General features: G+C 44.3%; 1 protein-coding gene across 4 annotated transcripts in view; it reads right to left on the reverse strand.

The window, feature by feature from the left end:
* The window catches only part of LOC111851692 (vitamin D3 receptor A-like), a 30,657-nt gene extending 6,066 nt beyond the window's left edge, over positions 1-24,591 (reverse strand). Inside the window, exons 1-8 of one of the 4 annotated variants that reach the window (XM_023826828.2) lie at positions 24,472-24,591; positions 23,681-23,733; positions 11,327-11,474; positions 7,343-7,473; positions 5,622-5,806; positions 3,065-3,164; positions 1,283-1,466; positions 288-439 (exon numbers count right to left, since the gene is read on the reverse strand). In XM_023826828.2, the coding sequence (XP_023682596.1) occupies positions 288-439; positions 1,283-1,466; positions 3,065-3,164; positions 5,622-5,806; positions 7,343-7,473; positions 11,327-11,472 (898 nt within the window). In that variant the 5' untranslated portion in view covers positions 11,473-11,474; positions 23,681-23,733; positions 24,472-24,591. Of the gene's footprint in view, positions 1-287; positions 440-1,282; positions 1,467-3,064; positions 3,165-5,621; positions 5,807-7,342; positions 7,474-10,568; positions 10,704-10,726; positions 10,835-11,326; positions 11,475-23,680; positions 23,734-24,471 lie in introns of those variants that run through there. The other 3 variants (XM_023826830.2, XM_023826829.2, XM_023826831.2) reach the window with 3 other exon arrangements.
* Positions 24,592-25,015: the final 424 nt, after the last annotated feature.

The raw sequence follows: 25,015 nt of genomic DNA on the forward strand, positions 1-25,015 counted from the left end.
GGAATCAAAGGTACTTAAGCATGCTGGAATAACAGGAATTTAAGACAGGGAATTTAAGTTAACCAGAGGATACTAAGTATGAGATCAATAAATGGAACGTTTGCAAGCCAAATGTGAGAAACCCAATTATAAGGCAGGTTATTCCATGAGGAACCTTAATAAAAGGAACTTAACCATGAAGGAGGTTAATAGAAGCATCTTACAAAGAGGAACCTAACCATGAAGCAGTTGATCAAGGGGGTCGTAAGTATGAGGGATACCAAAGGTTTCTGCGTTGTGATTCTCACCCTTAGTGACGTCATTGATGCAGTACTTGTAGTCAGGACTGCCACAGCTCCAGGACATGTCCTCCAGGTTGAAGGACTGGTTTGAGCGCAACATGATGACCTCGATCACACTGGACTTCAGCAGTGCGATTTGGTCCTCTGCTGTCAGCTCCCTGTACATTGTGAGGGTGAAGATACCATAGTTTACAACCATGAAAGGGTTCTTCTGACCAAACAGTGACACACCACACAACTTCAAAAACTAAATTTAAGACAAGTTATTACAGGCAGCTATGGAGGCATGAAGTACAGCTACCTTCGTACATGATGTTTCAACTACAAAAAGCAGCTTCGGATCATTGATAAATAACCTCTTAGACTTTGTTTAATACCAGCCAGAGGTGTTTACATCAGAGACACTATTGTTTTCCTAGCGATCCGTCGGCGGTATGAGAACAAACGGTAGAGAGGGCTCATGGTTTCCCACTGTCACACAGACAATGGAGAGCAGCCGACTGGCTGGCTCACTGATATCAATAACCGGCGTACTGAAGGACAGCAGCACACATGCATAATGACCTAGTCTCACGTATCATATTCTATCAATATATTGTATCATCCATCTGTCTTCCATAACAGTTATTCCAGTAGAGGATAGTGGTGAGTCTGGGGCCTTTCCCAGGAAAAACGGTACAGGAACATCTTCTAAGGAATGTCGGTCCATTGCAGGGTCACTCCCACACCCTTTTTAGAGACACCATTACACTCAACTACATGTTTCTGGACTGTAGGGGGGAGCTGGAGAACCTGGAAGAAATCCATGCAATCACAAGGAGAACATCTCCACACATTGAGCTGTTGGTGGAAACTGAACCCTGACCCTACAGGTGTGAGACTACAGTGCTGAGCAATGAGCCACCGTGCCACCCGTTGATATGCTTGACTCCAGCTGAAGGTGCATAACAATGTGGACATGCCAACACAGTCTAACACAAAGCCCAGGGTCTGATTCACACCTGAAGCCTGGAATCATCTTGGCAAAACCGATGACCTTCTGGATGCTGTAGCTGACCAGGTCAGCCAGGTGCGGCAGCATGGAGAGACCTCCGGCGCCTTCTTCGTTGGACTCAGGGCTGCTGTTATGGTCCTGGTACATCATCATCATGCTGGTGAAGTTCATTGGCTTCATGTCCGTGGACTCTGGGACAGGGGGAGGGAACCCTTTCAGCTGACGCCTGGGTGCACCCGGTCCACCATGTCCGAGACGAGAGATCGATTTTTCCCCCGTTTCGTTTAAATATGGCAAGTGCGAAGATATTTCAACAGCACATTAGAGCTCTTTAAGTGTTCGGGTATAATAAGCATGGCGAATGTTGCCAACTTTATAAAACGGCCAAAGTGCGTTTAAGGATTCAAGTGTGCCTGTCTATACATATTTGAGAACACTGAAGGGAGAGACGAATGACTGACTGAAGTCGCCATGGCAAAAAGGGCGGGAAAAAAAAAACCGCCCAAATTGCTGTAGATTCTTGCAGATCAATGCTTCATGATAATAGCAATCAACCTTACTTATGCATAATTACAGCTAATAATTATTATATAGACAACTTTAAGCCTTTTAAAGCAGTATGTAAGCTACTGTCTATGTGCATCTGACTGGCCATGTACTGCTGTATGATCTGTAAAATTGAAGTTTATTGATTGTTTCTGTGCGCAGTTGATAGAGATGCTAAATTAATTCACTCTTTGTACGCTAACATTTTCGAATGCTTGCTAATTACCACTAGACCAAAGTGCTTATCAGCAGTCAACTCTTAGTTGACTGACATCTTTGACAAAGAATTTATCTGTTTGCAGTCGTGCACTGCATTGCGAACAATAGGGCCGACAAATCCACAATTTAGTGGATGAGCCAGTGGAAATTTGTGTCAGGTGAACAAGGGAGCATGTCCAAAAACAAACATACCCCAATATTTCCCAATATAGGTTTTCATTCGATGATCCTTTGGCAAGGTCAAGTGCATTAATTTGTCCTTTTAAATTCTCACCTTCAGAAACTTTTTGCATATTAGTGTATGGTGTAAGAAAACATCAAACTCTTTTGGGTGCCATACAGACCCAAAAGACACAGGTCACTGGAAAAGGAAAACTTTACTCCCATCCTCCAGATATTATAGGCAGGTGAACCAAACCACATACAAAATGAGAATTAAATGGAGAATTCTGTCATTGTGAGCCATAACTCAAAGTCTCTCCCCTTTTCTAACACACTGTAAATTGACTATACACCCTTATGAATTACAGGCGTACTTATAGAGGGCCTCGATCCAGTGTAAAAAAATAAGAAACACATAAAAATACATTTTCAGGAAGCAAAAGTAAGGACAACCAGTTATGCAACTAGTTTTCTCAAAAAGCAATTAACTTAAGTAACTATTTCTGCTGCATAATCAGTTATCTACATACTAAAAATAGGAGATTTGCGCAAGACTAGCAGACACATCTGAAATATTCAGCACTTTTTTTCACAAAATGTCACTGTATAAGGAACAACGGAGAACACTTTCAGTGCCATTTCCGTGTCTCACGATCAGAGAGACCCAAATGACTTTGTGGCTCATTTGCTTATAGTCAGGGTGTCTTGCACCAGGATGACCAAATGTCATGCTTAGAAGATGTAGTGTTTAATGGTACATCTTCCAGCACGGGGCAGAAATTAGTTACTCTGTTTATCCAGTACTTCTGCAAGAGCATGATGTTAACCTTGTGGTCTCCAAGACCCAGGCCTGGAGTCTCACCTGGAGAATGATTGACAGAGTCAGAGGAGGTGTCGGACAACGACTGGAGGGAGGCGGCGCGGCTGGCGCTGCGCGTCACGGGGCCCTGGCGCACCGGGGGCTGTCGTGCCATGTCGGAAAACAGAATGGAGACAAACTTCACTGTGGTGCCGTCTCGAGGATACAACTGGTAAGTGCTTCATCACATGACTTAGACACATGTAACACATACACAAAGTGAAAAAAATGCAAGAAGTTATTTTAAAGATTGATTAATAAAATTAATTACACGCAGCACAATCTGTATACAGCTGTATCTAATGGGCTTATTAACTACGTAGAAACATAATAAATATCTGCATCTAGATATACAGACAAACACAAACATGAATACAGGGTTGGACAAAGTAAGAGGAAACTACTTAACGATATATTAATATCAAGGACCGAATAAGTGGAAGGGCTACGCTACGTCTTCAGGGCGGCTTCAGTCCTTCTTGAAAAGCCAGTGAATTAAAGCGTGGTGCTGTCATAGGATACCACCTTTGCAATATGTCAGTTTGTGAAATTTCTTCCCTGTTAAATATTCCATGGTCAACTGTAAGTGGTATCGCAAAGTGGAAGTGTTGAGGAGCAACAGAAATTCAACCATGAAGTGGCAGAACACGTAAAGTAACAGAGCGGGTCACCGAGTGCTGAGGCGCATAGTGTGTAAAAGTCGCCAACGCTCGGGTGACTCAATAACTGCAGAGTTCCAAACTTCCTCTGGCATTAACTCCAACACAAAAACTGTGAGCTGAGGGCTTCAAGGAATTGGCTTCTATGGGCAAGCAGCTGCATGCAAGCCTGACAACACCAAGTGCCATGCTGAGCATTGTATGGAGTGGTGTAAAGCACGTTGCCACTGGACTCTGGAGCAGTGGAAACATGTTCTGTGGAGTGACAATTCATGCTTCTCTGTCTGGCAGTCTGACGGGTGAGTCGATTTGGCGGGTGCCAAGACAACGTTACCTGTCTGACTGCACTGTGCCAACTGTAAAGTTCGGTGGAGAAGGGATAATGCTTTGGTTTTTTTCCAGGGGTTGGGCTAAGCTCCTTAGTTCCAGTAAAGGAAACTCTTAATGCTTTAGCAAACCAAGACATTTTGGACAATTTTATCCAAAATTATATAGTTTGGGGAAGGTCCTTTTCTGTTCCAGCATGACTGTGAACCAATGCATAAAGCAAAGTCCATAAAGACTTAGATGGGTAAGTTTGGTGTGGAAGAACTCGACTGGCCCACACACAGCCCTGACCTCATCCCCACCGAAGACCTTTGGGATGAACTAGAATGGAGATTGCAAGCCAGGCCTTCATGTCCATGTCAGTGCCTGACCTCGCAAATGCTCTTTTGGATGAATGGGCAAAAATTCCCACAGACTCACTCCAAAATCTTCTAGAAAGCCGTCCCAGTAAAGTGGCAGCTGTTATAGCTGCAATTGAGGGACCATATTGATGCCTATGTATTTAGAATGAGATGTCATAAAAAGTTCCTGTAGGTGTAAAGGCCAGGTGTCCCAATACTTTTGTCCGTATAGTCGGTGGAGCAGATAATGGATGCTGTATGTTGTATGTTGGCAGCATCCATTGACTTTCTCCAATTCTAAACCTGTCTGGGTGCAGGACAAAGTGTCAAAGACAACTCATCAGACCATATTATTTCTTCCCATTGGCTCCTAACGCCAGGATACCCTGTTTGTGCACTGGCCTTGGAGTGGTTCCTGAGCAACTGACTGGTTTTTATCGCCATAGAAATGCTGATTAAATCCTGGGGTAATTTACTAGTCTGTCCCTGATCTTCCCACCACATCTCCTCATAGCCCATGCAGTTTCTCCATATTTGGCATATGCTGTCATCATTTCTGAGAATTTTTTCCTCTTGAAACATTAAACAATTTAGTGTCCCATGTACTGAGAATTCATGGGGTGCCAAACCATCAAAGGGCACATTCATACACCATTCACTCACACATGCACACCTACGGGCAATTTTGACTCCAATTCACTCCAGCATTTTTTGGCCTATGGGGAGAAACCAGAGGAAACCTCAAGATAAAATGGGAAGAACATGCAAACTTTACCCACATGGAGCCACGACAGAGACTTGAATCCTAGTCCCAGAGGTGTGAGTCAACGATGCTAACCAATGCACCACTGTTCGCTCACAATTCTATACATGTGCTAGAGTCACCAGATAATCCATGTCAGGGAAGACACTTTGAGCTAGGACTGGATTAGCAAACTATCATTTCAAACAAAAGTACCCGGATTTCACTTAAGCATTGAGTTCTTGCTGTATGCTGATTAGTTAGTCTCCTATAATCATGCATGAGTCACTCATGGTAATGTGAAACAGCTGGATGAGTCTTTCAATCAAGTAAACAAACCAGGAAACTATTTAGCCAAACACAGATTATCTGGTCACCCTAATACAACATACAGTGTATGTTCATACATGCCTATAAGACAATAGTAAAATCATGCTTTGTTGTACCTGGCCTATACACACGTTCATTCCTTATGCAGCCACAACACTAACCCGGAAACGGGAGAAGTCTGAGTAGGAGTCGTCGTAGGTCTTGTGGTGAGCCTCCACCAGTGTTGCGATGACCTTGCTCTGGTCCTCCGTTAGCCGTGGCTTCTGGGCTTCCCTCTCCGCCTCCTCTGCCTTTCTCTTCTGAATCAGGTCCTTCTTCCTCTGTACCTCCTCATCCGTGAGGATGACTAGGGGAGAACAGAGGAAATGGTCACACTGGCTTGGATTAGCAGGACAGCTATATGCAAAGGACCACATCTGCTTCAGGGACGTCGTCCGGTTGGGCAGCAGAGAAAACACCCTCCTCAGAGCACTTGTGCTAAATGTTTTGCTACACTGGAAATGCATACATTTTACTTTCCAACAATACATTTTAACTTCCAGTGTAGATTGAAATCCTAATAATGTGCACACTCAGATCTTTAGAAAAAGAAAAAGGACTATGTTAATTTTCCACTGTGTATGCAATGACAGACAGACAGACAGACAGATATAAAGTTAATAGGATCAGGTAAATGTGAAGGATTTCCATCACAGAGGGAATGGAATCCCCTTTGAAAATCACAGGAGGTTGAGGACACTTTTAATGCCGGAACTGCAGATGGTTTCTCATACAGCAAAGACACAAACACCTGCCAAATACAGACTGGAGGTGTAGTGAGGACCCCAGCAAACTGCCACAGTTCACAGCCCTTTGAAGAACGTTCTCCACTTTGCATCGCTGTTGTCTGAGAAACTTGGCCAGTGGAGTTTTCCTCACTCTTCTCACATATTCAGAGAGGGGATGGCTGTTAATGGTGGGCGCAGACAAAGCCGGGGGCCAGCAACCTGAAGCCACTGAATGCATCAGCAGGCAAAAGCCAGGGCTGGCTGGAATGAACGTGAGTCAAACACTGACACGGTGAACGGGGAAGGGCCCAAACATCGTGCTAGTAAAGTGAGAAACATAGACAGTATACAAAAATAATCACTCAATAGAATAAGTATAAACCGATAATGTACTTGCAAAATCACTGATATTTACTAGGTGTTCATTTTAAAAGTTTTTTTAAGAGCATTTCTAAAAATTCCCTCCCTTGTGCCCAAAGCTTCTTCGAAAAGCTCTGGACCCCCACAACCCTGCATAAGACAAGCGGGTATCGAAATTGGATGGATGGCACTACTCAAAATTCCAATAAGACATTTACAAATGCTCAAATTTTTGCATTTCTATCATAGTTTTTAGCTGTTCTTTTAACATTTTCACATTTCTGTATAATAGTGATATTTTTATTGTACTTTATATTGTTTAGTATATATTATAGTATATTACACATCTATAGTATTATTAGTTATAATTATTAGTTGCAATATAATTAGTTAAGGTTATTATTCATTCATCATATAAGTATTTAGTGCTTCTCTAATCTTTTCTGTCTTTATCCATTTAAGAGGTATGTTTGTTTATTTATTTAGCAAACGCTTTTGTCCAAAGTGACGTAAAATAAGAATCATAGAGCAGACCTGGTCAGCCACTCTCTGGGCCAAACGAGGATAACGACTTTGCTCAAGGGCCCAACAATGACATCATTCTGCCAGCCACAGGATTTGAACTGGAAATCCTCCGATCGCAGGCAGAGCCGCACTGCGCCACATCCTTCTGTTTCAGTCACTTTTTAAAAGTATGGCTGCCCAGTAATGTGCCCGGCACTCATGTACCCGTGGCGCCAGGCCGTGTCACTCACATTCCTTCATCATGCCAATGTCCACGCAGCGCTTCAGCCGGCAGGCCTGGCAGTGCCGCCGGTTGTCTTTGGTGATTTTGCAGCTGCCGCTGAAGGGACATGTGAAGTTCGCCTTGCGTTTCATGCTGCGCCTGCGGTGGGCAGAGACAGCCAGACGGGAGGGACGTGAACAGGAAGCAGACGCCGGCTGACGGCATGGCCATCGACAGCATCTTCCGCTCTGTTATCAGGACCAAACCCTAAAGCCACTTCACACATGCCCCAACATGCCCACCCTCCTCCCAGTTAACCTGTCACCAGAGAAGAAAGGGACAGAAGAGAAGTGTGACACAGGCTATTACAGAGGAAAGTCAGCAGTGAGCTAAAGTAAAAGTTTACTCTAAAACCTATTTTAGAATTGACACAAATTCAATTCTACACATAACACATAACATTAAAACCACGGACAGGTGGTTTCAAGGGTACCATAATATATTAGCCAAGTGAACAGTCAGCTCTTGAATTTGATGTGTTGGAAGCAGGAAAAACGTAAGAGTAAGAATCTGACCAATTTTGACAACTGGTGAACCAGCAATGGAGTCATGGGTGCCTGAGGCTCACTGGAGCGAAGGCTAGCCTGTCTGGTCTGATCCCACTGGACAGATACTGCAGCACAAAGTACTGAAAAAGTTAATGGTGCTTCAGCGTATGGAGCTGTGTAGCCTCAGACCAGTCAGTACTTATGCTGACTCCTGTCCCCCGCTGGAAATGCCTACAATGGGCAAATGAGCATTAGAATAGAAATATAGAGCATCTCTGGGTCCAAGGTTCTTGAGGCTGATCCTCCAATCAGCTGTGAACCACCCAGTCTTCCTCAGATTGCATGGGTGGTGAATCAGCTGGGGGTAGGGAAGGCCGCAGGGATCTATGGTATCCAGAATAAACGTCTTCAGGCTGGTGGTAAGGCTGTCCTCCTAGCATTATGGGCGATCTTTGCTTCCATCTTTGCTGGAAGCGTCATCTGACTGGAAAATGGGACTTGTAGTCCCTATCTGGAAAGGGAAGGGTGGTTGCCTGGATTGCAGCAACTACAGGGGGATAACACTGCTCTCAGTGCCAGGTAAGGTCCTTGCTAGGGTCACCCTTAATAGGATTAATGATCACTTGTTCGCCTACCAGCGACCGGAGCAGTCTGGTTTCACCTAAGACGTCTACCATCGACCATATCCTGGCACTGAGGGTTCTCATCGAGTGCAAGTGTGAATATTGGCAGAGGTTCTTTGCAATCTTTGCCAATATTCGTAAAGCGTTTGACACAGTTGATCGAGTTGCCCTGTGGGACATCCTGACACTTCACGGGATCTCCCCAAAGTTGCTGGACATCATGGCCGGCCTGTACACTGGTACTGCGAGTGCTGTGCAGAGAGGAGGTTGATTCTGGGGTTTGCCAGGGGTGTGTTCTTGCTCCTGCTCTGTTCAATGCTTGCATAGACTGGGTGTTGGGCATGGGTGTGAGCTCCAGCGGTTGTGGAGCATCTGTTGGTGAAGAAAGACTTACTGATCTTGACTTCACCAACAATGCCATAATCTTTGCAGAGTCAATGCAGGCTCTGATCGGGGCTCTCGAGAGACTGATTGAGGAGTCTGAGTGTCTGGGATTGTGAGTATCTTGGATAAAAACCAAGATCCAGGCCTTTGATAACTTCTTAGGCACAGCCATGGGTAGTATGCCTGCCTGCAGGGAGAATGACGACCTCATCGAGAGATTCACTTACCTCGGCAGCGACATTCATGTCTCTTGTGACTCTTCCTATGATGTCAGCAGACGGATTGGAAGAGCATGGTGGGATGAGGTCGCTGGAAAGGGGTATGTGGTGCTCCCAATATCTTTGCAAGCAACAAAAGGTCCAAGTCTTCAGAGTCCTGTTGCTCCCTGTTTTGCTGTATGGCTGTGACATGGACGCTATCCATTGAACTGAGACGAAGACTGGACTCCTTCGGTACTGTGTCTCTTTGGAGAACCCTTGGATACCACTGGTTTGATTGTGTCGAATGAGCAGTTGCTAGAGGAGTCCAAAATGAGGCACATTACCTGCATTGTGAGGGAGTGTCAGTTACGGCACTACGGCCATGTGGAGCGATTCCCTGAGAGTGATCCGACTCGCAAGATCCTCATTGCCGAGGACCCAAACGGCCGGACCAGGCCGAGGGGACGCCCACGTAATGCCTGGCTGCGGCAGGTGGATGGTTCATTTCCGGAGGGTGGGACTGAACTGTGTGTCTGCCTGGGGAGGTCGCCAGCAGAGATCCTGAGGAGTTCCACCGTGTGGTGGGTCCGGTAACGTGCTGCATCAGCACATACTCCCCAACCTGATCCGAGCTGGTTTTAAAGTTATGGTTGATGTGTATGCGACTATAAAAAGAAGTCATGGCCATGACATGGAATCCAAAATATCTCATTTTGTGGCAACACTGCATATGAAAAGCCTACATATCCTTTTTGAAATTGCAGGTTTTGTGACTTTAAATCAAGACATTTTTCCATCTTTGTAAATCAGAGAGCCTGTAAATCAGAGGGGCTGTAGCAGTATTCAGAAGTAACAATCAAACCATGTGATGTCTGTCCTGTATTTTCATGATTGCATCCAAATGGGAGGACCGTAGTCTCCAATGACCTGACAAAACATCTATGGGGTATTATAGTCAAAGTCTACCAATCAAGAGAGGAATATACAACACTTATGAAAGGCACTGGATGTGAGTGTGGAACGCTGTGAGAACTATCATCAATAAGTGTGGAAACTGTGGCGCCACCGGGCATTGCCAAGATAAGAACAACCTTCCACAAATGATGATGAGACATGCAGAAAACTTATCTGGGAGGCTACCAAGAAGCCCTCACCAACATTAAGGGAGCTGAAGGAACTTCTCTCAGGTACTAATAATCTCCAATACTCTGTATATGTCTGTCCTGTGGGGTAGGGTGGAAAAACATCCAGTGCTGTATAAATCTTGCAAAAATATAATCAATCACACCAAACCATTTGGGAAAATGAGACACAAGGCTGAATTTTCTTTCTTTCTTTTTTTTTTTTTAATTGCCCACCACCACCCCCCCTCTTCGGAGGACAACTTTATTTTACATTAAATTCAAGAGCAAAGAGTGTGGCTGAATTTTCTAACCGTATCTCTAAGAGATACGTTTGGCACAAAGACAACACATCTCATCATCCAAAGAACACCATACCTACTGTGAAGTATGGTGGTGGTACCATCATGCTTTGGGGCTCCTTCTCTTCAGCTGGGAAAGGGGCTCTAGTGAAGACGAGTGGGATAATGTCTAGCTCCAAATGTCAAGATATTTCTGGCCTCTGTCAAAAAGCTGAAGATGAAGAGAAATTTCACCTTCTGACAAGATAATGACCCAAAGCATGCATCCAAGTCAACCAAGGAATGGCTTCAGCAAAGGAAGATCAAAAGCATGGATTTGTTCAGTCAGAGCCCAAACCTCAATCCCGGAGAAGACCTGTGGAATGACTTAAAGACGCTGTGAACTGGAGATCCCCTGATAATCTGAAGAAGCCTGCACAATTCTTTTTTCAAGGAAGAGTGGGATGAAATTGAGAAGTCAAGGTGTGCAAAGTTGATAGAAACATTCAGAAAAAATTACTACTGTTATACATTCAAAAGGTGCTTCCACGTTAGCTGGGGGGGGGGGGGGGGGGGGTCACATATGCTACCAGGATGTTTTAAATTCAATTATTTGTCCTAGAAATGATCTAGTAATATTTGTCATGTATTTTGTTGTTTGCAAGGTCTCACTAGAGATATAAAAATGCCTGACATTTCTCATCTTGCTTTCTGGTTTTACATCACAAACACCTGCAAACTTCGGTAAGGGGACAGTAAGACTTTAATCAGACTTTGTACATCCACTGCACACCGTTTCCAAATATTAAGGAGGCACAGGTCTGACCTGCCTCTGCTGCAGACGCCTTAGCTCACCTGAAGAAGCCCTTGCAGCCCTCGCAGGTCATCGCGTTGAAGTGGAAGCCGGTGGCCTTGTCCCCACAGACGCCACATATCCGTGGCACGTTTCTGTCTGACTCCTCCGAGCCGGCAGCTGAGGTGCTCACCGTCGTGGCCTCCATCACTGTGGGGAGAAAAGGAGCTGGGCTTGGCAGATGCCATACTGGGTTCTGAGACCCGTTTTCAAGAGCGGCAGGCTGCATCTGTCACTCCTGGTTTCTAACCTTGAAATTCAGTGAAATAGGAGGGGCTAATGCAGGGGTCTCCAACTCCGGTCCTGGGGAGCTGCTGTCCGGCAGGTTTTCTATCCTACCTGGCTTCTGATGAGCCACACCTGCTCTCAGGTAAATACCAGGAACAGGTGCGGCTCATCAGAAACCAGGTAGGATAGAAAACCTGCCGGACAGCAACTCTTCAGGACTGGAACTGGAGACCCCAGGGCTAATGCAATAAGCTATGGTAAAGCGTCTACATTAACTATCAGTAAAGTAAATTAATAACGCAGATCCCTCTTAATACAAGTGTCAGACAAACAAAAATTAGGACTTGTTAGCAATTAGCATAATGTTCAGCAACATGGACTCAGAAGCAGCAAAGTAACTGCTGTGCTGAATTTCCCTGCTGTAAAAGATATGCAGCTGGATAAAGTAATAGAGCCATGCTTCAAGTGCCCCCCTCCCCCATCCATCTATCCCTTTTCAAACTGCTTAGGCAGTGCACAACATTAATGACTCTAGAAATCAGGTGGCAAATCCAAACCGAACTGAAGAATGTTAATTGCTTATGAACAAAAATATCTTAAAATACCATATTTTGAAATAGCCATACATCTTTATAATACCTATTGACATCAATGACTCCATCACAGAGAATTTCTCAGCTTTTTATGGACTTTCCACTCTCAATTGATGCTATCACTCAGCTGGCTAGACTCTTCAACATTGTTCTCCATTGTCCACAAGGCCCTCACAGGAACTTCCTCAAGTTCTTTCACAGAGGATGGCGCACAGCCCATCAGATATGAGGGCTTCAAGCATCCAGCTGGAGGAAGAGCTGCAGTATACCCGCTTCGCCCTAATGCCCAGTGCATCAAACCTCTCCCTTCAAATCCCCTACAAGTTTTATCTCACACGCAAGGAACAGCTGCACCTTTGATCAAGGAGCCTTCCCTCTTCCACTATCCAACACCCCCCCATCTTTATCTCCAACCACTTCTGAACTCTCCCCCTCAACCCTGACACCTTCACTGAAGTGGCAAGTGGAAACCAAACTTGGACAAAATCAAGGACCTCACAGTCCCACTGTGGGTGGCCAGTTTCTCAAGAAAAGTAGATACATGACTGTTCAGGGCACCTTTGAACCACACTGTTGGAACCCTCATACTATAAATCATAATTCGCTCTAATATGTAAAATATGTCAAATTTAAGGCAACAGCAATGCTATGCATATTATATTTGCGCTTCAAAGTGATTACAATACCCTTAAAATGTGGTTAAGCGTGCTAAAATTAAATGCAGAAACTGGAATGGGCTAGATCTGCCAAGTATAATCCAGAATGAAGAACAGACGGGCTGCTAGGCAAAAGGCTTTATTCAATACACCCAAAATAATTTTGAATTAACCCATAGAGACACCTTCATTCTTGGGAATGTCGTGCCAGAAGGGAAACAAAAATGCATACGTTTCTCAAGAAGAAAAGGCTGCATATGCTGGACCATACAGGTTCTGTGCATACAATAAAAGGAAACTTGCATTATAATACAATTGAACAAATATAGACATATTGGAATTCCTTAGTTTTGCATATCCTATCTTGCTTCCCTTTTAAGACACATACACATATGTAGGTGAGAGTGGAGATTGAGATTTCAGTGCAGAATCAGTCATTTATCCATTGCCCCAAAGGTTAAGGACCTTGCTCAAGGGACCAGCAGTGATGCCACTCTTCTACCAAGCACGAGACTTAAACCAGCAACCTTCCAGTCACAGGTACAGAGGACTAACCCACTTGAGCCACAATCTGCATCCCACAGAAAGAAAGCTTACTATCTGTAGGGTTATTTGGATATCTGTTGGACCTGTTCAGTTTGCCTTCTGTTGTGTACAGCTACAAGAGAAACAGCTCTCCTAAGTTAAAGCTAGAATAAAGTAGAGCTCTTGTACATTTTGATATGTTACAGCTTCCCTACGAATATTTGTTTTTTAAATCTTGGAAACAATCTGAAATCATGTAATGTGGAACACAAATGTCATAATTAAACTACACAAGTGCTGCAAACCATGAGACAATCTGGAAAACATGAAGCCCCCTTTGGGTACTCACAGAGACGAGGACAGGCAAAAAACACCAGATCCATTCCTGTGACCACGTTTAAAAAGTACTGAGCTCAGCCTATCTAGGTTAACCAACTCAGTTAACTGTTTTCACGTAATTCTTTTTTGAAGTATATGTAATCAAGACATATAAATGCATAAATGGATTAGCCCATATTAGCCTTTTCCTTTTCACTCAAATACAACTTGGGCTAAAAAAACTGGAAAGTTCAGTTCCAGTCGCTCAAAAAATCCTCATATTTGCCAAAACTGTCTGAGTGGTTTCTAGCTGTTTAATGCACAGAGCAGAGTAGGTCAAAGTTCAGCCCCATCTGCAAAATGTGCCGATATGTACTAACGTGCATAGCACGTAGCATAACGTGACAACCTTTCCGTATTCGAGTAATGTGACCCCTCACTCACAGGTTTGACATTAAGCCGACCACATTCACAGAGATGAGGAAGACTTCACTCACCTCTGAAGTATCCAAGCAATGTTAATATATCAGTGAGAATTAATTACAAATGTAACTGGCCGCCACACCCACCACATGACAATAGCAGGACGCATTTATAAAAATGTAATTATTTATTTTAAATACAGGAACAAAAAAAAACGATCAAATGGGAGATGACCAACAATACCAGTTTTCTCGGTTAAGTCTGACAGTGTTTAAAAATTTCAACCCACACAAAAAGAAACTGAAAGAATGAATCAGTGTTAAGGTGCAGGTATTGTATGAGGTGCAGTCCGAGGGCCCGATACAGCAAAACAAATACATAAATAAAAACAACAAATTTAGAGTGAGCAAGGGGCTGAGCGAGGTCACCGCTCTGTATTTGGGTGATCTCTCGCATTACCATGGTGATCGTTCACTAGCCTCCTGCTACAGATTCCGCACATAATGAAACCCAGCTGGCCCTATATAGTCTAATTGCCTTATTATGGTTTAAACAGGGTCAGCCGGGTGAGTTTAAGGGAAGCGCCGCCTTATGAGGTGTGTTGTGGTCACAGCGGTTTGAACGTCAGTGGCTCCTTTGGCACGTCTGAGTTTTGGGGGTTTTGATCGCTTTTCACTCATCGGAGTTTAAATTTAAATTTAAAGGGGACATGGACCCAACTGGTGCTGTATTATTGTTTTTTTTTGCAATAAACACCTATCTAGTGCCTGTGTCCTACCCTTGTGGCAAAGCTGTAAGTTGGCACCAACGAACAACAGGAATGAATCCAGCCTAGAAGAGATGCAGCAGATTGATTTGTTACTACCGCTGGCCCTGAGAAAAAACTGCTTAAGCAGGTTTAACCCAGTGTCTGAAGTATAAAATGACTCATGCTCACAGAGAGTGACCAGTTTCCACTCATGTTTCCAAGTAAGACCAAGTAAACACAGGAATTAGGCGCAATAGTGTCACAGTCCTGTACATTCACGTCGCAGTGTGAGGAAAAGACAGGTCTTAGCACTTTGTGGAATTAATGTTTAACCCACAGTAGGTCATAGTGGGCAAGTCAGACAGGGTTGGTCAACCCAGTTGGTGACACGGGGGGGGGTCCATTGAGGCGCCATCTTCTGAGGGGGAGCCGACTACACACCCAACACAAGGTGGACTGGAGAGCAGGTCCTGCCCAAAATGAGGTAAAACTGGGCGATGGCGCTTTCCAGGTGCCACTGGTGAACGGTGTAATGAACTCGCACTGCCTCTACCAAATAAAAGGACTTTAATACCATTACAACAATCAAAACCAGAATGGAGAATCTCCAATACATTAATTAGTATAAAATGGCCCCATCTAACAAGCAAGACCATATTCTCTACATTCTTATTTTTATGGAATTTTTGTGTGTTTTGTCAATTCAGTTGTATATTAGCTTAAATCTACCTCATTCTGAACCAAAAATTAAGTTCAGCTTTCATCATTTTTATACCGAAAGCCGAAATTGCATCTCCCCAGGAAAATCTATCTACAATTATGTACAATGCTCAATTTTCCTCTTCACAGCTTGTAAACAATTCTCTTTTTAGTAAAATGAAACAACTGTTGGATTTACTGAAACAAGATTGGAAAACGCAAGGCAACAAGAATTTGTATTGCTTTTACTGCAAAATGGACTCATAAAACTGAGTCACTGTAAATCAGGGGTGTCCAATCTTATCCGCAAAGGGCCGGTGTGTTGAAATGTCCAAGAAAATCGGTCTGCAGATGATTTGTGACCATTTAAGCCAGGGGTGGCTAATCTTTTCCGCAAAGGGCTGGTGTGTTGGCGGGTTTTCACTGCAACTCCCTAATTAGATTACTAATTAGAGGACTGATTGGCTGAAGAGTCCTCACACCTGGGTTTGAACAGCTGACCTACAGGTTATCCCAAAAATCTGCATACACACCGGCCCTTTGCGGATAAGATTGGACACCCCTGCTGTAAATAATCCAACTACAGTATATTGACTGTGTATTTCATAACTCATATTTCCGCTAAACAAAATGGCAGAATCAGAATATGCTATACAGTCCTTTGGATTGCAGTCACATAGCAGAGAAGGGGCTTTAAATCGGCAAAGTCCTTGATGAGGTTCGCTTCTCCAAACCCGATTAGCTCCAAATCCTAAATTAGCCGGTGCCGTCGGGATCTTCTGAGTGCAGAGTGTGTTCCTACCCGGCACTAAATTAGAACTGTTTACTTTCCATGTTTGGCGATCTATTCCTCAAACATGAAATTCAAATTTGGGCCACCGCAGCTTACAGTTTTCCGAAACCACAGCGAAGTGCCGCAGAGGGAGGGGCCATTAAAGATGGGAGTCCGAAAGCGCTGCAGCTCCGTGGATGCTGCCATGAAGCCAACAGGCGGAGCTGAAGATGTGACAATAATCAGTTTGTTCATGTCCAGGCTTGTGTTTGCTGATTCTCTCCTTATTATCTTCTGCTTATCTTGGCAAAAAGGAAAAATCACCAGTACCGTGCAGCCGAAACTGCAGGAAGGCCGGAGCACATAATAGTGGTCCGCTTGTGCGAGAAGATGACGTCCCTGCTGCATGAAACGCGGCATTTGGGACAACAATGTCCGCTGTGTTTTGATGCGGATGCTATGTTGGTGGCAGATGGGGGAGTCCAAAAACAGGCCATTGAGAAAACTGCTGGGGGCCACACGTGACAGCAGAAAGGAGACTTGGGGGGAACTGACATAGATATAGAGCGCTACTGTGAGGGAAATTTCAAGTATTTAAAACATTTATAAGAATTTTATATTTCAGTGGACCGCATTTATTTTATTTATTATCCCAAAAATTTTGTTTTCAGCTCATTAAAGTAATAAAAGAGTTAAAAATAAACCACTGGAGCACTATGTTCAAGGTTAATTTTCAATTCAATTTTCAAACGTTTTTTGACAAAGAATGCTCGCGTAAATGCCGGCCAAAGAACAGACACCAAACTGACCACAGTAAGAGGGTAACAGGCTCGGGCAGTAAGAGTGCCTGACAGGGCACCCAGCGAGGTGCTCTGGCCTGCAGGCTTGGCGACACGGCCGATCCCGTGAGGCACTACAGCTCCTGCACATTGCCATGGGCTCGACCATCATCCCGACTCTCCCCCCCCCCCAGAAACACCTGTTCCTTGACCCAATAAAAATAAGGAAAATCTATGGTTGGGTGCCCAATAAGGGGAGCTTCTACAATCATGCCTTGAGTGAGAGATCAATGCAGCTGACTAATTGAGCCTGTCCTGCCGCTCACCACTCCGTGATTTATGCAGTCCTCAGTGGAAAAGGGGCTCTTTGACATAGTTTGTAGCCAGTGTGGTCTAAACAGCCACAAATCATACCTGGTCCTCATCACTAAAATATAGCCACAGAAACCAAAGCAGAATGCATTATTTCAGTATGACTGTATCTGTTAGAATCCTATTCCCAGGGCGGCCGTTGTTTCCTGGGCATCCAGCTGTGAACCATGCAGAATTCTTTTGGACAACTGCTTCAGATATATGAAATGCCCGTGAAGTAAAGCAACATTAAAAATGAGGTGGGGATATGCACGGCACTCCACCTGGGGTCCGGCATGGACCAGTTTACTTGGGGGGAGTTCAAACAAAACACAGCAGTGATTTACACAGAATGCAGGGAAAGGAGGGACAGGCGACACCATCTGGTACCGCAAACCCTGTAAGCCACACCTCCCGAAAGCCTGTAAGCCACACCTCCCGAAAGCCTGTAAGCCACACCTCCCGAAAGCCTGTAAGCCACACCTCCCGAAAGCCTGTAACCAGTTTAAAGCCTCAAATAAAAACTTTGTCAGTGGACATTGGTTTCTGTATGATTACATTCATTTTGAAAACATACTCGATGCATATATAAATGTGTTGCATGTTTAATTAATAACAGCTCCAGGTCGCACAATACATCTAACCATATCCGCATAGGAGCTCCATCTTTCCTGACCATACATAAATTAACGTCAACAGGAAACCCTCCTTTGTGTTTGACGATCACCCAGAAAGACCCCAACAAGGATGCTGATATTTTGCAACATTTAGACTACGGCCTGCCATTCTGGAATCTGCACGATTGTTAGTTAATAAACAATGACTTCTCACGGCCTTTCCTTTGTTCCTAATTTCTTTAGTGGTGATGTTTATTTCAGGTGGCAGTATTATACTCTCAAACCTCCAGGGCTCAGCGTGTGAGGAGTTTTCATGTTCTCCTTGTGAACATGCAGGTTTCCTCCAGCAGTCTAAAAACTTGAAGTTAGGTAGACTGGTGTTTCAACACTGCCCACAGCCTATGAGTATGTGTCTCCTGTGCATTCTGGGATAGGCTCCAGGATCACTTATTGATGTATATATATGGATAAACAAAAAGTCCCATTTATAGGTTTAAGTCATAACCACTGGTGACAACAGAAGGTATTTTTGTGCCATTTTGTGTTAATATTGCCATTACAGACAGGGGGCGCACTTGAGCATTGCAGTAGCCTGTGAATGTGCCCACTCAGGCAGCTTTAGCCACTCCCTTCCCCAGCCCTCTTTGAGCAGTGGTACACAGTTCATTTATCTGCTATATTTCACCTCTAGAACCGAATCCCAGTAATTTATGGGTCTGAAGTTTAGCCGGGCAGTTTAATCATAATAGCCAGTTATAAGACAAACACATGTGCTACAGTAAGTTCCCATAAACTGTCTGCTTAAGCAATATGATGTCTGGTTTAATGGTTTTCATACGAAATAATAATAATAATAAAAGAAAAACTAAACTATCAATATGAGATGACTTCCACTTCTGAAAGTGTGATTTACAATGTGAGACTATTCTTATCAACATGCAATCCCAGATTACTATAAGACTGAGGATGACTAAAAACTGAAAAATAAAATCTACCAAGTATTTTACAGATATTTTATTCAACTTAAAGAGAACTGGGAACTTGGGAATATATACACATATATAACACAATATAGTCTGTGTGTTTGTGTCTATATTTATATTTAATTTCTGTATGTATTACTTCAGAGAGATGCGTCATTTTTGAAAAGTTCGCCTTTGGTCTACAATTCTGGTGTCAATTAAACAAAAGAAAGGCAGGAAAACGACCAGCTCAGCCCTTGGCAGTGAATGCTACTCATCTTTCTGTTGTCCTGCATGCATCGCACCACTTCTGTTTTTTTTTGCTTGTTTCGCAATTCCAGGCAGGAACACCGGAAGCACTTTCGCTTAAGGTAGAACACGCATGAAGACCACCCATCTCATAACGCTCTGGAAGGAGGCTGAGACGGGGCTAGCCGTCATCCAGCTTAGCTCCTTCCACAAACCGCTGGCCTTCGGCGAGACTGAACACACAGTTGTCCGGCTGTTATTTTTTTTGTGTGGCTTGGGGATTGATATATTCAAGGGCATTTGCTCAGCTGGACATCTTAGTCCTCCGCCGCTCACAAAGCAACGTGTCTGCGGCCATCGTCAGACCGCAACTGGCCAGAACATTCCCCCCGCTACCCACCCACCATCTTCCTGGCTTGGCCTATGACCTATTATGTACAAAGAAAGCAATCCGTTTGGTAGGGACAAGACCTTCACACTCCACCCTTTAAGGCATTTTTCATGGATTTCATGAGCTAGTAGGACACAAAGCCATTGCACAGGGATGGGCCTGGGTCATCTTTTGCCTTCCTGTGGTGACTGATCACGAATTGTGTGTCAGTGAAACTCGGCTGGCTCTGTTCGGACAGACTGACCTGCTAGTGCATTACACAGGCTCAGTTGAGGAGAAGCAGAAGACGTGTTGGAGGAAGCATGGCGGAAGCTTCTTGGCTTTTGTTTGCTCCACTTGTTTGAGCTGTAGGTGTTTCTTCGGTCAGTTTTCAGCACTGGTTTACGTTTCACTCCTTAAAGGAGCCCTGTCCCCATTTTTTTCTTTGTTAGATTCATCTCTGCTGTGCTTGTGTCAAATCACTGTGCCACAAGTAGAATCTTATAAGGTGATTTAAAAATCTTTACTATGCAGAAAATCAGTTGCACTGCTTAGAAGCATCAAGGAAAACCAAGCCAGCCTGCAGGAAAGAGACGCATTCTGTACTGGCAGCCATGAAAACCTTAGCAACTGCCCCCTTCGAAATGCCTTTTCAGTGTCAGTGGCTGGGTTCCAGTTCTGTGACCCTCGTTATCGATAGTCGACGCCCCATTCCCACCGTCACAGCCAGCCGCCCACCAGACACGCATGGAGAGCGGAGAACAAGCGGAAGGTGTTGAAGCTAACAGGTCACGCCCCCAAAACACACGTGACTGCAAACCAAAAACTCCTCCTACTCTGAGTTAGGCTGTGTCGATGCTGCACAAATATATGTCAAAATGAATCAAGCGGCCAAGCACTGGAGATGATATCCACTTACAGACAGTCTATAAATGTGCAAAAAGTGTCGCAGACACGATTGGAAAAATTAGACGTCTTTTTTTATATACTAATACTTAAAATGTACTTCTCATTCTGGACATTTTCTGCAGAAAAAGGATATGAAAATCCAAAAAATGCTGCCGGATTTACAGCGATGATACTATGGAAAAGAATCCCCATTGCCTTTCAAAGTCCACTTGCTTTTTCATCATTTACAAACCCTCACGAAAACCTTACGAAACGGTGCGATGTGAGAATAAAACATTAGGTAATATCCAGATAAAATACTGCTGCTCGCACTAAAAAAGCACATTATCACATCACTTCTAAGAGACCCTTGCTAAGAATGCATGCACTTCCACTGCAATTAAGAACTTCCTCACTATAGTGCGCTTTTGTTTCTAAATGAAGCTATCTTCTGTCAATGCTCTGGATAGATGCATTTAATTTCCATCTGGAAGACACAATTATACCCGCTGCCTCGCCAACGTGGATCAGCAAGCTTCTGAAAGCTTCTCAAAAGGACCCCTGGCTTTGAATCATGAGCTGCTTTCACACAAACAAATAACCCGCACCGTGCTTCTCGAAACGCCGAAACCATGTGCGGACCTGAGCGCTCCTGATCTGCACATGAGTTCCAGCGCAAAGGGCGTCTTCAAATAAGTACCAAATGTATACGCTAGCAGCGAATGCATTCTTGGGCTGAGGAAAAACCCGTCGCAGCTTTAAAGAATGTGAGCAACAGGCTGCGGGCTACGCGTTTAAAACTTTTAAACTGAACGACAGAAGCACCCCTATACTTATAAAAGCACAAAAAAAGGGAGCCGTAACCGAAGTTTAAACATATCATTACAAACTGCATCACATCATTTTTCAAACTGCCAGAAACTTGCTTTCTCCCACCCAGATTTCCAGAGAAAATGGGGAGGGGGGGGGGGTGCATAAGGGAAAATGCAGACGCTGTGTTTTACTGCATACCTTTGGCCAATTCACTACAAGCACAGACATAAAACAAATCTGCAGCAAGCAGACCTCAAATGACCCGCTAAGCACAGTGAAGCACTGTGTCTGGCTCCAGATTTACACAGTGCAGCCTCCAAATACAAAAAATAAAAGAGGTTCGGGGGGCAGAGCTGGTAATGTAGCGTTCGAGCTTCCTCTACCCCGCAAAGAGCAGACACGGATTATCAGTGGACTTGCTATATCCAGGCGGATGACTGTGACACCCAGGCCTGGGGGTGTGTGGGGGGGGGGGGGGGGGCCTCCTCCCTCTCGTCAACAAAACCCCCACCGCTTCCCTGAACCGGCTATGAGCAGCAGCAGCAGACGCCCCTAAAATTGGGCCTCTTCAAAGACACAGTCAGTATAAATACGAGCCTATCTTTCCAGCGCCACCGAATGAAGGACGCGGAGAGCGAGGCTGGCGGCATCGGCACTGCAGTGAGTCGACCGGAGGCCAGATATATCTGACTCAAATCTTCTCATCAAGGACACACGTGCATTTAAAACGCCTCACCTCATGTTGTGCTCCTGCCAAAGCCTCTAACGTGGTCACACGCCCGATGCGACACGAGGCAAACAAAATGGGCCGAATGGAAAACTAAGCATCATAGAGTGTCCACCCCTGAAGATTCCTCAGCTCTTCCCGCTGTTCTGGCAATCACACTCTTTCGACAAGCATTACAGACAGCCTGCTTGGCAGAAAGGAAAGCAATGGTGTGCAAATCCAATTTCAGACACCTCAAAGGATAATTATATTTTCCCAAGAGAGAGTGAAACCGCTAATCTAAATAACATTACAATCCATATTAAAAGGTGTAATTTGTTCCTGGAAGTAACAAAAGAAGTTTGATGAAATCCCTGTATTAATTCCTCAGCTATGTAATCAGATTCTTCCCAAACAATTTCATTGATTAAAGAGCTATAATACAATGACCATGTTGATTGTGAGCATCTAACATCTTAAATAAAATAACTAGAATTATCCAACAGTATAACTGTTTCATAGTTTGGACATCAGGAATGTTTAAGCCACACCCCTCTCACTGTCACCATGACAATATCATGCCAAGGCAACCAAATTAAAACGGGTTATGACACTGGCCTAAAATAGTAATTCTATCTGTCCTGATGTTTCAATGATTTCATGGTTAAAGTGCTTTTAGCATAGCTTGTCAATAAATTGCACCACCCCTGTACATACTTAAATGACAGCCACCCAATGATGCCTCTGAGCCAGGGGTGGGCAATCTTATCTACAACGGGCTGGTGTCTATGCATGTTTTTGTGATAACCTTTAGGTCAGCTGTCCAAACCCAGGTGTGAGGACTCTTCAGCCAATCAGTCCTCTAAGTAGTAATTTAATTAGGGAGCTGCAGCGAAAACTCACATGCACACCGGCCCAACCTGGGTAAGACTGCCCACCCCTGGCCTAGCCTTTTAAAACAGGGTAGATACAGGCTGTTTCATGATATATAAATTGGAAACATTGTAATGTTGTTGGAGCACAGCCAACTAATAGAATATTAAATGCTTTGGATTTAGAGAGGACCTAGAAATTACCTGAAACAAAAACATCACCGAATTAAGCAGTTAGTAAGACATGAGGCAATGAAGGGTATTATTGATAACATTTTTTAAGCAAGACATATATGTCTAGTAATAATCTACCCATCAATTTCACCAAAAGCTTTGGTGATCCTAAAGTTATATATTAAAACAACAGCAATATAACACATTGCTGTTTTTATCACATTGGTGTAAGGTGTACTGCGTATTGAAGTGTACTTGTACTTGACTTTATAGACTGTGAAAGCCAGAATAAAAATGACGGCAATTTTCTCGAAATATATGTCATAATAGTAAAATATTATATCTAAATGGATATTCTGCAAATGGGAAAATCACAGATTTGTCGCATAAATCAGCAGCTGAATAAATGTTTACAAATAGTGCACGGGATACCTACATCTTCCCAGAAATGGGCGGAAATTATGTTAAAATAAACCATAAACCATACAACTGGTGGACGATCCCCATGTGACCACATCGCAACCAGCGAGCCACGGTTCACTTACGGCCGAACTGCCGTAAACCTGGTTACGGACATGAGTAGTTGGGACAAAAGCAAAGGACAAGCGCTCACCTGCGGCTCAGTCATGACTCCCGTCCGAGCGGACCGGTACTGGCGAGTTTCACCTGTCAGCAAAAAGCGCACGTCAATGAATGGGCGAAGACGGGCAAAGCGAACGTCCCGGGGTACCGTCTCCACACCGTGACCGGAGACCGAGCCGCGGGTCACGCCGAGTGGGCGCGTCTGCTTTATTCCGGGGGGGTGGGGTGGCGATCGCACGCAACTTCTGCGCCAAACAGGGTTAGTTAACCTGCGTCGTAACTAAAATATGCCGAAGCCTGTTACCAAACAAGCCAACGTGGTTCATCTCCTGTCTGCTAACTTCTTGGCCACCTGGACTATGCGACTCGAACCGTGCCAAAACGTGCCTGGCCGGGTTTCCCCTCTCCTCGAGCCAGCTGCCTCTTTTCCGCGTAGGGTTACGACTTCAACTTTGTCTTCTTTTTTTGTTTAAATCGAGCCTGTCTGTTGATAAGCGTACTAGCTGAGCCGCGCGTTACCTCGCCGTATCTGCATTATCTCGGGCCGTCTTGTAACGAAAGTATGGAAAACGACAATTTTTAAATAACACGACTGGACGCAGTTAAGTCGTCCAACTGACCCAGATGTCTAGCTAGCTGCAAGGTACGATGATTTTATGCTTTCCTTTATCGCTCTCAGTATTATCAGTATTATTATTTTTGCTATTATTTGTACACACGCAAACTATAGATTCATGATCGCTGCCTTACTGTGTGAGATGGCATGCCAAACAACGTAACTGAACAGAGGTGGGTGAAAAGAGAAACACAACTCAGACTCACGTTTATTCGGCCGGAGAGCTTATTTCTTCAGCTTAAACCTCTAAATACATGAACATAATTTTGCAGAACTCTTGACCCGCCCCCTTCGCCTCCCTCCCACTGCGTGGATCCGCTGTGCCCGTCATCATACATTCCGATAGCCAATCGGAGGAGCACAGGCGACCCACACTGCAATACGATTGGCCGTCGGCGCGTCGCGGACGCGATGCGCTCCAACGAGGCGAATGGCTCGTAGGCACATGCGGGGTGGGGCCAGGATGAGGGGGGCGACTCCCTCCTACGCCAGAATTAGGGGTGTGTCGTGACGTCACACGCAGCGAAGAGGTAAACAACTCTGCCCTCGTGAAGTTTAAATGACAGCATTGATTTAGACCTTAAAGGAAAACTTCAGGGCGTGCTAAACCACACACACACAAAATATGTATTTTACACAAGTTTACCTATGCATACAGATATACTGCTTACATACATACATAATTATAATTCCAATACCCGTTTCAAACCGCATGTCACATTTTTATGTATTTTAAAAAAGCACAGTAAT

Source organism: Paramormyrops kingsleyae, chromosome 8 (genome assembly GCF_048594095.1).
Source record: "Paramormyrops kingsleyae isolate MSU_618 chromosome 8, PKINGS_0.4, whole genome shotgun sequence".
In the NCBI taxonomy this organism is placed as follows: Eukaryota; Metazoa; Chordata; class Actinopteri; order Osteoglossiformes; family Mormyridae; genus Paramormyrops; species Paramormyrops kingsleyae.